Source organism: Pezoporus occidentalis, unplaced genomic scaffold (assembly GCF_034315485.1).
Source record: "Pezoporus occidentalis ecotype Australia unplaced genomic scaffold, CSIRO_AGI_Poc_V1 ctg143, whole genome shotgun sequence".
In the NCBI taxonomy this organism is placed as follows: domain Eukaryota; kingdom Metazoa; phylum Chordata; class Aves; order Psittaciformes; family Psittacidae; genus Pezoporus; species Pezoporus occidentalis.
The window spans coordinates 1221358-1234214 of NW_026913241.1; the positions used below are offsets into that span (position 1 = coordinate 1221358).

Here is a 12857-nt window from a genome sequence, read left to right on the forward strand (position 1 = left end):
TCACAGCACCTAATAACATCTCATTCAGGGAATTCCTATATGTGTGCAAGGGTTGCAAGTGGTTCACGTGAGCTTTTGGTTTTGGACCAGTGCATACCCTGACTGCTAAGGGCAGTCAACACTTTGGGTCTGCCAGTCAAACACGGGACCACAATCATAGAATGGTTTGGGCTGGAAGGGAGCTTAAAGCTCACCCAGTTCCAACCCCATGCCATGGGCAGGGACACCTTCCACTAGAGCAGGTTGCTCCAAGCCCTATCCAACCTGGCCTTGAGCACTGCCAGGGATGGGGCAGCCATAGCTTCTCTAGGCACCCTGTGCCAGCACCTCAGCACCCTCACAGGGAAGAGCTTCTGCCTGAGAGCTCATCTCAGTCTCCTCTGTTTTAACCTGTTACCCCTTGTCCTATCACTGCAGACTCTAATGAAGAGTCCCTTCCCAACATCCCTACAGCCCCCCTTCAGATACTGGAAGGCTGCTATGAGGTCTCCATACAGCTTCTCTTCTCCGGCTGAACCGCCTCAACCTTCGAGGGAAACGCTTTTCCCTCACTGTTATGTCCATGTGTTTTTAGTCCCCCCAGACGCACCCTTTGAACCCCGCAAAGCTCTAAAGCACAACCCAGAGACACGCGGCAGGATAAGACCCGCCAGAAGCCGTGCCTCCCGCCGCCGAGGGCCTGTCTCTGCCTCCTGCCAAGCCGCTCCTCACAGCAGGATTAGACCGAACCGCGCTCAGCCCGTGCCGGGGCCCGGTCACCCCGAGCCGCCCCGCGGGGGCAGGCAGGCAGCGCAGGGCCGCACCGCCCTTCTCCGTGCCGGGGCCCGCCCTCGCCTCGACCGGCAGGGCCGAGGCGATAGCCGGCGGCCGCCACATGAGCCCGGCGGGGCGGCGCCCCCGGGCCCGGCCGGGGCTGCTCGGGCAGCTCCTGCCTCTCTTCCTGGCGCTGCCCGGGGGCACCGGGGAGGCGCCGGCAGCAGGTACGGGCCTGCCCCTCTCGCCCCGAGGGGACTGCGCGGGGCGGGCGGTGCCGCGGTGTGGTGCGGGGGGGGTCCTGTTTCCCTGGGCGGGTGGTCGTAGGCTGCGAGGGTTCCTCACCCCCCGTCCCGTCGGGACACTTTGTTCTCCCCTGGCTTCCCTTGGTTTCCATGGCCGCCGGTACAGCGCGACCTGCTGCCGCCCAAAATGGCGCTGCCCTGCGAGAAGGCCGCGGCCGGCGTCCTGCCCGAGGTTGTGTCCGGGGCCAGGCGCCGCCCGGAGGCGTTTTGGTGTGTTCTGCTTGTGCCGTGTCAGCTCGGTCTACACAAGAGCACTGTGCGCGTTAACCTGCGGGACAGGGAGACACGGGCGCTGGGGCTGGCCCGTGGACACGGTAACAAAGCGACCGCAGATACTCGCAGGACAACTGCCTCGCATGCGGCTGTGGCAGGGGCTGGCGCCGCTGGCACTGGTTGTCTGCGTTACCCCTGATGGCTTGCTCGTTAGCTTGGCTCAGGACACTGGAGTGCGGAACAGGGCTTTTATTGATGAGGGCAGCTAAAGCCTTGCAGGTTACTCTCAGCTGTAGCAGTGAAACGTAACTGGAGAGATGTTCCCTCCGGGTTCTGCAGCAGATGCTGATTCTTTCCAGTGCTCATCATCTCAAAACTCGAGAGCTGCCTTCTCTGTGTGTCCTCATAGTAGTTAAAATTCTCCTCCAACTCATGGTTACCTGTTCAGAAGCATCTTTCCTTTTGGAATGCGGTTATTTCACTCCGTGGAGCTGGTGTGTTTGAAGGAAATTGTTTTCCTCAAGAGGGCATCTTAAAATGAAGGGAGAGTAAAAAAATACTTGCTAGCGATGTATATGGAGGACATTACTTAGTTGATCCCAACGCACCCTACAGGGAAGGTGTGGGCACTCCGGGCTGCATTCTGGCCCTGCAGGGCTATTGGATTTCCCATCACTGGGTTATCTTGGTCTCAGCCCTGGGTAGTGCCCAGCCTCGCCTGCGTGCTGTGTCAGTCAGCAACACTGCAGGGAAGAATGGAACCCTTTGCACTTCATCTGATGACTCTTACGGAAGCGCCTGTCAAGAGGTACATCCAGTCCTCGCCTGGCTCAGCCCTTCCCGCTGGGTTTGCCGTGGGTGGAAATTAACCACAGGGTTAATCTTTCCCGATAAAATTACCCAAATTTCAAACCAGTTTACTTCAGCAGGATCATCTGTGGACACTTTAGTAAGCACTTTAGTGCTTTAGCAGTTATTACTGAGCTTGGCTTAGACCTACATTTTCTGCTTGGTGAGCCAGATGATTCCCTCTGTTCAGATCTGTAATTATTTTCTTTATTTTGTCTTTAATTATGCTCCTGGAACACTGCAGCAATGCACTGTAGGGTATAGTTTACACACGTCTATAGATTGGAACATATGTTACTCTTCAGAGTTTGCTCGATAAATCTTTCAGGTGCATTTCTGCTCAACAGTGCAATCTGATTTTGAGGACTGCAGGGTGTTCACTAACATTGCAGGGGTGTTACAGCAATTAGCATCCCTAATAAAGTGACTTAACCTTTAACACAAGCTATCAGTGCAGTTACCTCACAGCATGTCATGGCTGGACTATGTCAGGAAGACTTGCTTTACAGAGAAGAGTTGTGTTATTTAACGTGAGGAACATTTCTGAGGGAGAGGAGTCTGCTTTCTGCGATCAGCAGCCGTGTCATGTGCTAAATGACTATTTAATACGTAAACTGTTTACCTGCTCAGACTCCCACAGTGGTATTCACCATTGGTGTAAGCACCGACTCCAGTGGAGTTACACCCACTCGGGCCAGCAGCGAGTTTGGCTCAGAGGCACCATTCCAGTGCCACAAAAACACTGATACCAAAGCCAGACTGCCATGGACTACATTTGTTTAAAAAATACCACCTTTTACAAAGGTGTTGCAGTTTCCTCTGGAGCCCAAATGACTTGATGAGAAGTCTAATTTGAATTTTCATCTAGATCATGCCCAACATACTACCCTGCAGCACAGCTTTTACTTCTGATTATCTGCAAATGCTTATGATTCCCTCAGCATGTGCAATAATGAAATGGAGGAAAATTATTCATTTGTATTTGATACATGCTTAAAATTAACTTTTCTGTCCTTCCCCCCCCCCCAGGTAGAAACTGTAGTTTCTTGCAGGAAATGGACGTCATCCAGAAACGGGATGAAAGCTGCTACTGCTATGTGCAGAACAGAACCATTCACTTACAGTATGTTTGGTCAACTCTTCAGGTAAGAGGCTGTTTCGGTGATTATTCTGATATGCAATATTTTTCACATAAACATTGTGAGCAAAGTTTACGATCAAAGCAGTATCTCTCTGCAATTGGTAGTTTGAACAGAGTATAGGTAGGACCATGATAAAAATGCAGCACTGCAATCATCCTTTTCGGATGCAGCGAGGTTTGGCTTCTATTTATTAGAAAGATGATAACCAGGCTTATAGTATGATGCCACACAAACATAAATGTAGAGTTGTGTGTTACTTTGTTGCACACCTTTTCTACTGATGGACCGCTCAACCTCTGCAACAAATGTTTTTGCTTATCACCAAACGCCTTCATAAAGCTTTTAAATTTGAGGATAAAATGCGGTTCTGAGTCACTCACTGTAGCATAGCAGGCCCCAGTGTAGAAACCAAAGGTGTATTAGATTGTGACTAACGAAAAGACAGCAGTAGCTGTGCATGTCTCTGTTCCTGAGTAACAAAGGGACATCTTATAACAAACATGTTCAGAGATGCACACAAAACAATATAAAAACCTCCTAACAGTGGAAGAGGTAACAGCTAAAGGAACAAGCTGACTATCTGTATGGTTCTTTTTTTTTCCTGGGAAGCCTGTCTCTGGACAAAGGAAGGAAACTGTTTCACTTCATCTCTGTTGGAAGAATTTGCTCTCAGATATAAGGAAGTGAAGTGTCTCTTTGTCTGTTGTTCCCAGGACTGCTTTCCTCAGGAACATGGTGCAGATGTTTTTATGAATGGCAGCAAACTTCAGGTGGTAAAATCCTCTGGCAGTCACACACACTTTTGTGAAGGAGGTGTTTAAAAGCAGGAAGTTCAGATCTTTCCCACAACAAATAGGCTGTTGATGTGTTGTCTCTTCTCTCAGTAGATGCCTGGTTTATTACCTGTTGCATCACTCTTTATAGATGGGTCTTTGTTGTCTAATTGGCTCTGATCGAGAGCTCACAATGAATCACAATCTTCAAGCAGATCACTCCATTTCAGAAGATGGACAAGATCTTTTACCAGTTTCATGGGGGGAGGTGTGCTAGGGACAAATCCTGAAATACCCAACAGGAACGTGTTTATATTTAAATTTCTGGTTATAGCTTTCATTTTCCTTATTCCTCTTCTGTCCCTAACATGAAAATTGCATTATTAATTACAAGAAAAGCAAGTCCAAATTCTTACGGTTCAGGCGGGGAACAGGGAAGTCTATGCACATCCACAGAAGTAACTGTTGTCAGTCAAAGATTACTGGTTTTGTTAGAAATGTGTGTGTGGGCAAGTGTCATGGTAAATCCAAACCCACCAAGTTTTCGGAGGGATTGAGGTCCCTCCATTGAACTTTGCTGACATTGAGTTCTCCGAATCACCTTCTAAGGCCTAAACAGTGGATCTTTACATAATATTAATAACCAATATGAAACAACTAAGACTTGAACTCAAACTCTCTGTACAGATTTTCATTATATGCTGTATAGTTCAGAAGAACACCCCCCCACCCCCACCCCCCCCCCGTGCTTCTGAGCTACTTCTCTGTATTCTGTGGTTTGTTTGTAGGTAAAAGTTAACAGCAGAGAACTGTTCAGGTTTGAGCCCATTTCACAGAACAGCAACTGTCGTAATTCAGAAACTGTTTTTGAGTTTGCTGCATGTGCTGTTCAAGTCTTCTGGAAACCAGAGACAGCTACAGAAACCAGAGTAAGCGTAAAACAATATGGAGAGGATATTTGCTTCAAAATACAGCCCCTGAAAACCGAACCGTACATTGTCAGTGTGAAACGAGAAAGTAAGTAAAAAACCTTTCCATTTGCATTACAGATAACTTGGTATTACCACTGTTTCTGAATGTACCATCTCTTCTGTAAGAAGCTTGGAACTTTTCTGTTGATATTTTATAATCAGCATTTCAAACTGAATTAGTCTAAAGTCCTTTTCTATTTTTTTCCACCTTTTTTTTTTTAGTGCTAGATGGAAAGCTCTTGTTTTTGTTTATTGCTGGAATTTTTCTGTTCCATTTTGCAACCAGCCTGAGCCGGTGAGTACTAGCTGCTGGGGTTTGACCTTCTTTCCCAAAGCCTGTGCATCTTCGGTCTGTTTTCTAAGCTAAAGAGGCGGTTCTTTGGGAAAGTGAAATAAGGAAACAACATATATTTACAACTCCTCCATACCATTTCTATTTGGAGTACTGCACTCTGTTAATCACTTAGCTGTGTTAGAGTTCTTCTATCCAAGCCTCCTTCACTGGGCAATACCATGTCAATCCTCAGTGAGCAATTGTGGGAATTCATACAAAATCTCTCTCCCTGTTGTAGACCAGTGAGGTTCAGCGGATGCTAAATGCTGCTGCATGTATTATCAATGATGCTTTCTTGCAGAAAGAAATGTTTAGGATGAGATCACTCTGGGGCCTTGTATGCCTCCACCTCTGTGCCAACCTTTCCCCATTGTTCTTTCAATGCGCATTTTGGACAGCATGTAAGGGAGGATAGTTAATTATTATAGCAAAATAGCGGCCCAGGACTTCAAAGCAAAATGAGTCACACGTTAATTGTTAGGAGGCACCTCTGAAACAAGCAGAGCAGCAGTAGGTTTTATAGAGTTAACTGAATTAAAAAGTCAGATTTTATAAATTAATAAGTTTAGGGAAAAAATGACTTGTGGGTTTGTGGAGATTTTTTTACATTTTAAATTAAAAACAAAACTAACCAACCAAAACAGCAACAAAACACCCACTTTTCTTGCAGTACAGAGCCATACTGGTACACAGAAGAAAATGAGTTTACTGGAAATTAGAGGGTCAAGGCAGTCAGGAGTAGTGTGAGCATTAAAGAAAACAAACCACAATCTGCTAGCCTGGAACACCTCCAGTGACCTTAAGTCTCTGTTGGGACTTTTTCCTTACCTCAATTTAGTATGTGAACTGGGCCTATCAACCATGTAACTACAACTCTTAACTTACAGCTGTGCTAAGTTCTTACTGAAGATCACTGCTGCTGTTTTTAGAAACACTGTCATCGTAACCAATTACAAATTACACTTCTCACTGTATTCTTTCTTGCTCTTTTACAGGAGTACCAAGTTCTTTTACCTCTGTGGAATAATACTGGGTGTTCTTGCTCTGCTAGTCTTTGTCCTGTTGATACTTAAAAGGTTTATTCCAAGGGTAAATCTACATTTCTAAAACAGTAATAAGCATCATCATATAGAAATGAAGAGTACAGAGCCAGATTCTGACCATGCTCTGTCCTTATGCCTCTGTTTTAATGACGACAGGATTGCTTGTGTCAAGTAAATACAATTAGGTCAGAATCAAGTTCTAGTTAGCTTGCTCCTGAGTTTAAACAGAACAGGAGGTTGTTGATGTACAAGAATAATTTATTCTGAAACATAAATTATTTTTACTATAGTGGAACTAAGTTTACTTTAAATCTCTGAATCAGTCTAAATCAAAATGTGGTGTTAGTGGCAACAGGGACAGATTCTCTTCCATTCAACAGAGAGAATTCACTGAAAGGGGGATGTGAATTTTTCCTTCTGCAAAGCCCATGCATTCCCACAATATTAGGATGTCAACTGGGAATACACTGCAACAGGCTTATACCATGACACCAGAGCACTGTACCATAGAAGTGTAGTAAGTCATCTGGTTTTGCCTGCAAGTTCCCTTGCACAAAATAGTTGTGGGTTTGATTTGAAATTATTTTAAAGGTTTTATTTTTAAAAATATATTTTTAAAGTTTTTTTTTTTAATATTCTTTTAATTGTGGTTTGTTTATTTTTAATTTCCAGCACAGCACCTTCTGGATCTTAATGAGTGGCTGCTGGATGTCCTCTCTGTATTTTATTTACTGCTTCAAAGAGAATATGCAGTGGTTGTGGTCTGAACACAGAAACTACTTGTTGGGTAAGAAAATCATCAAGAAATGTGCTGCAGATTTTAGTTTAATTTAGTGGTCAGATGAATACCTGCCCCAAAAAAAAAAATCAAGTGAGACTTATTATAGCATACTTTTTCCTCCTAAGCAGTAGATGTTGGAATATTCCAAAGGTTCCTAATCCATTCAAATAAGCATTTACTCATTAAATAGGAGTTGGATATAGTGGCCAGTAGCAGCATTAAGAGCAGATTTTGCCTGTATTATTTGTCCAGTGATCTGCCATTACATACTTTCCCTGTAACAGAAAAGGGTGGCTGTGCTGGCTCGGATTTTGCTGGGATTTGGGAACTGGATGTGGCTGCAAGGGCTGACCAATGTATTGATCTAACATGTGCCCCAACATTCTAGCATGGGGAGAATTCATGTGCATCTCAGAGCATTAGCTAAAGGTTGTTCATAGATCACCTCCTTGCACACTTTTGAAATAAAAAGCCCACACAACAGAAAGCAGGTACCTGTAAGGCAATATAAGAAACAGCAGGCTGTACTTCACAGCAGTTGTAAGCTTTGTGAAGCAAACTAATGACATTTATATGAGTAATTTATATCTTTTTCCCAATATCCATCTCTTCTGTTTCTACAGGGTATTTTCTGGCTGTTGGAATGACCAGCTTTGCTGCTTGTTATCAGCACGGACCTCCTACCACTGATCTGAGCATATACTTGTTTGCATGGACGCTGCAGTTAACAGCCTTTGTCTTGATTTACTGTGGAGTCACCATACCTCAAGTTGCATATGCAGTAATAGCAGTCAGCCTCTGTTCAAAGGGCCTGTGTTACCCCCTGGGTGCTGCGTGTCACATAGGCAGGTACGTATGTATCTGTGAATGTCCAAGGCCCTGCACTGCCAAGAAATGCAGAGGCTGATAATGAAAAAACCCATATGCTTCAGTAATGATTTATGAGTTTCTAACAAATTCACATTGCTATCAAATGTAAAGCTGCAGTAGGAAAGGTTCAAAGCCCCAAGACACAGGAATTTAATTATTTTCCATTTGGCAGGTTTATGCATGAGTTTTGTTCTATGAATAATCAAGAAATGTGACTGTTCTTAAGTACAAACATAGCACCTTCTAGTCTGCTGCATATTATAACCAAAACATTTCTGTGCGGTTATTTGGTCAGACTGAAGCAATACTGCCTTGGTTTCATGTTTAGGGAGAGAGTCTGCAGGTAACTACTGAATCTTATGGGATAAAACAGCGTACTGTCACCAGGGAAGCAGATGTTAACAAGTGACAGTCCTTGTAGGTTAGATAAGAGTTCAGAGACTAAAAGCCTATATCCACAAAAATAATGGTTTCCAGTGATCACAGTTCAGAGCAGCTGATACACCCATTATCTGTTGTTAAGATCAGTAGATCCCACTAAGCCAACACGACTTTTACCATTTGATCTGAAGAAGAGTTACAGTTCATTCTTGCTTTACAGGGAAATAAGGAGGAAAGCTGAATGCTGCTGGTTGGAGCAGGTGTTTTATACAGAGCTGAAAGTTTTATGGGCATCCAGCCCTTGCTTATCTTAACTCATCACAACATTTAAATTGAAGGCAGTCGACAGAAGGGAACAGAACATGGCACACTTTCTAATTGATATCTAATTATATTATACAGCGCTACGCAGCAGCTAAAAAAACATCAGACTGTAAACATTTTGGCCTCACAGTACTCAGCTTTGTAATTTAAAGCAAGATTTAAGAGAAGTGATCTAACAAACATCATGAACAGCTCATAACAGAGCACTGCTCGTCTTCAAAGTTACATATGCAGACTGGATTTTGATTCAGCCCGCGCCTCTGCACAGACACATTTTGCATATTGCACCTATAAATGGCTGAGCAAGCAGCCATCTATCTAATTCTATGAGATTTTAGTCCATGCGTACACAATAAGGACCTCTTCCAAAGCTTATCTGAAGTTCATTAAATACCATTCTGTGCAATTCTGCACTGTCAGTTAAGACCTGAGGTAAACATGCTAGCAAACATTAGACACCTTGTCCTAAAATTTTAATGCAAAAATGTAGCTTGTCCTCTTAAAAGGATAAAAGTGATGAACTGCATGTTAATAACAGGTAGTAGAGAAAAATGACAGACAACAATCACATGCCAGAATACCTTAGAAATACTAATCATTTTCATTTCTTTCCAGAAAAATGAAGAACCACTTTATATCAAAAAAGTTAGTGTTTAAACACCTTACTGAAGAGGAGTACCGAGAACAAGGTGAAACAGAAACTATCAGAGCTCTGGAGGAGCTACGCTTATTCTGCAGAAACCCTGATTTCCCATCATGGTTAGCTGTATCCAAACTCCAGTCCCCACACAGGTAATAAAATCTGGCTTCTCTAAAATAGGAAACACCTTGTACAGACACTTACAGAGCAGACCCAAATGCCACTTCAGGTGCTGTTCCAGGTGTGTTTATCTTGCACGTAGTCAGATGTGGGTAGCTTTATCTTCCTGAGTAATCCCACCAAAGATTACTGGGATCCCACAGCCAGACCTCTCAAGGATATTGGTGGTGGTGTTAAGCCCCCTCTTTTCTCCTCCCTGACCATGAATTACTCTGAGTTAATTCACAGTAATCACAAAAGGAAAGCCTACTAATGCTTCTCTGAGTTCCCACACAGTGACACAGGTGGCCGGCTAACCAGCAAAATGCCCCTTTCTTCAGTTTTCAAAGCAGTACGCTTTTGCATTGTGTAAAACTGGGGCAGGCTAAAGATACGTGTTCAAATATTACCTATGTTAAGTTCTCCCAACTGCAAGCCTGCACAGCCGAAGAATCCTATTACTTCAAGTATCAACCAATAGCTAGGACTAAGAATACAGAGAAAGAAATCAATGCCAGCACCTAGGAAGTGTACTAAGTAGAACTACTCCAGATGTAGTTTAAGAGACCAACTTAAGACAAATACGGGATAGGAAGGATTAGATAAGCGCAGCCAGAAAACCTTGCAGAATATAAAATTAATCATAATAGCAGTGTATTTCTGTCCAGACTAAGGCTTTGGGATTTCAGAAACAGAGTGTCACATAGTAGCCAGCCATAAACACTTGGCCCTTGCTACAAAACCAAGTGTCACAATTTCAAACTAGTTACAGAAGCTTCATCTTCCTTGGATGGGCACACAGGCAGCCTCTCTGCCAGGTTTTATAGATCTAAACCATCTTATTTTCTAAGCTAGTTGCACTCTGTAGCATGATTCAAAGATACAAAAAGTGAAAACTCACTGCAGTATTGTAAAACAAAACAGTGCCAAACGCACAAAACAAACAATGGAGACACATGTATTTGCTAGCCATCTCAAAAACTGTTCCTATAAAAATACAAAAAGAAAAAGCAGAACCAACAGAAGCCTGATTTAAAGTTGAGTACCCCTTCAGGCTTCCATTAAACATCAGAAGATAGTTCAACACAAGGCAAACCTGTAAAACAGCCTGGCCAACAGCCAGTTCCCAATTTAGACGAACAGTGCTTCCAAGAAAAGCGAGGTGACAGCATTCATGTTACAGAAATGTTAAGTCAAAAACGTAAATTATTGATCAGTTTACCAGAACTCCAGAATGTAGCTGCATTTCCTTTTTCTTACATTTCTCTGATGCTGTCGACACTTGCCAGGTGTCAGAACTGCCGTCTGTTTCCACATGCCTGCCAGAAACCTCCAGCTCCATTCTAGCTCTCCAGTGTGGTTGTCCACTGAAAGTAAGATTTGTGGCAATCTTAAATGTAGGGACAGTGCTTAGCTTAAACACAAATCTCCAGTTTGGTGTTTAGACTTTAGCTCAGCTTGCCCAGAGTGTGCGTGCAGCACAAGAAGTGAGGTGACATTGCAGCAGTGTAAGAATATGATGTTCTCACCATTTTTCCTTTCATTAGCAGTGTCAACACCTGAATTCTTACAGCCTTTCCGTCAGATATGCTACAGCTTTATTTTTAGAAGCTGAAGTGCCATCTATCCAACTGTACAAATGCTTACTCTGGATTACACCATGAGCACTGACAAGATGTGAAAATGAAGTTAGATCTTCTTGCTTAGTCACAAGACCTTGCAGATGGCCTCTAGAACAGCAAAAGTTACTTATATAGAAAAGGCTGAAAAAATGAGGTGGGAAAACAAATCTTCAGGGTTGTTGCCATCTGTTGTGATTTACTCTCTCTTGTTCAGGACTCCCTACCTCATGCTGCAACTTCCCCTCGTCAGCGCTGCCTGCGGGCACGTCCGTACATCCCTGCTTAATTGGTAGTAGCCCCTGCATTTACAGGGTTTTTATATTTCTCAGTTGATCACTTCTCCCTTTAAAAATCTGGCAGGTTTGCAGACTTTGTTCTGGGATCTCCCCACATCTCACCTGCAGAAACAAGGGCGCATGAGGAGGAATATGGCATTGGGAGCTTCTTCCTGGAAGAGCAGCTCTTTGAAACAGGGACAGAATCTGAGCAAGATAATCCAACCAATTCTGTCCACGAAGGAGATGAGGCGGATGAAGATGAAATGCATAAACAGATTTCATTTCCATATGCTACCGAGTTGCTCTGAGCTTTAGGAAATATCAGGATGGAAAATGTATTCACCTTAGAGAGGAAGGATACACAGTGAGAACTCACGGTTGGTGATTTCTTGTGGTTGCTGGTGGACACAGGGATTTTCTGAAAACACTGTTTCCTGTATCACTGATGTTGCATGATCAGAACAACAGAAGGAAATCATAGGGGCTGTTCAAGTGAAGAGGATTCTCATGCTACTGGTACTTTAACTGGGGAAGTAAACATTGCTTATTTCCAAAGTGAGTACTGGCAGCAGCCTGTCCCAGCAGGATGCCTTGTTGTGCCAAGGCTACTACCTCTAGAAAATGGTACCTGTTTTGGTCCTTTTCATTGTCAAGTCCTCTGTGCTGAGCACTACAGGGAGAAGCCATTATTAATACTCTACTAAGTACCCTATGTGTCAACAATTTTCATAATGTGCTGATAAACTGTGTTTATTGCTTGTGAGGCTTTTCAGTGCTAAAGAAGAAGAAAAAGTTAACACAGCTGAACAAGGTTTGTTTGCTCTTCTGGCTAGGCTTACTGCACATTAGCTTCATTTTGCCTCTTCACATTTGTTTTAAACTCCCCTAACTCTTCAGAACCCTGCCTGACTTTTCACCTTCCACTTGTGTTGTTCTGTTCATGGTCTCTGCTCTACTTACATTGTACTTTCCATGTCTTTGCTTCTTCACATAACACTCCTCCATCTTCAGCAGGTCCCTCTACAGAACCTTTCTTCACTCCGTTTCTCCATCTGACAACTGCAGGTGACTTAGGAGAGGGTTTTCATCCCCAGATGTATTTTTACTGTTGTCTTACCTTGGATGGGTGCTGACGTCCATTCCAGACCCCTCAGGGGCACAGAAAAGACAACAAAGACTGAGGCTGTTTTCAGCTGCTCGAAGGAACTGCTGTCAGCACATCTGGATGTTGTAACCATGTAACCAGGAATACAGATAACCCACACAGAGCTCCACTGTCCTTGGAATATGCAGCTATTTACTCATTCAGTAAAAAATGGAAAGTAATTCCTGGCAAAACAAGGAGAGATGGATACGGGGCTTCTACCTCCCCTTCTTCAGCCTTCAGTCTGGTACTTAACACAGGAGGTATGTGGGGAG

At 43.7% G+C, this 12857-nt stretch overlaps 1 protein-coding gene across 2 annotated transcripts; it reads left to right on the forward strand.

Annotated features, from left to right (window-relative positions):
* The first annotated feature begins 818 nt into the window (after positions 1-818).
* NEMP2 (nuclear envelope integral membrane protein 2) lies at positions 819-12857 on the forward strand. Of its 2 annotated transcripts, none has more exons than XM_062610012.1 (9): positions 819-980; positions 3150-3265; positions 4824-5052; positions 5229-5301; positions 6336-6429; positions 7056-7170; positions 7788-8013; positions 9355-9531; positions 11521-12857. In XM_062610012.1, exons 1-9 carry the CDS (start codon positions 875-877, stop codon positions 11744-11746), a joined length of 1362 nt encoding a protein of 453 aa, XP_062465996.1. In that variant the 5' UTR covers positions 819-874; the 3' UTR covers positions 11747-12857. The 2 variants fall into 2 exon arrangements, with proteins under 2 accessions (XP_062465996.1, XP_062465997.1); XM_062610013.1 differs by lacking the exon at positions 819-980 and adding an exon at positions 2061-2079.

What these genes read in the sequence shown, in the direction of transcription:
- NEMP2 (XM_062610012.1), top strand. Translation starts at nt 875, where the DNA reads ATGAGCCCGGCGGGGCGGCGCCCCCGGGCCCGGCCGGGGCTGCTCGGG. An exon ending in TTAAAAGGTTTATTCCAAGG is followed by an intron (nt 6,430 to 7,055) that starts GTAAATCTACAT and finishes TTTAATTTCCAG; the next exon opens with CACAGCACCTTCTGGATCTT. An exon ending in GCTGCGTGTCACATAGGCAG is followed by an intron (nt 8,014 to 9,354) that starts GTACGTATGTAT and finishes ATTTCTTTCCAG; the next exon opens with AAAAATGAAGAACCACTTTA.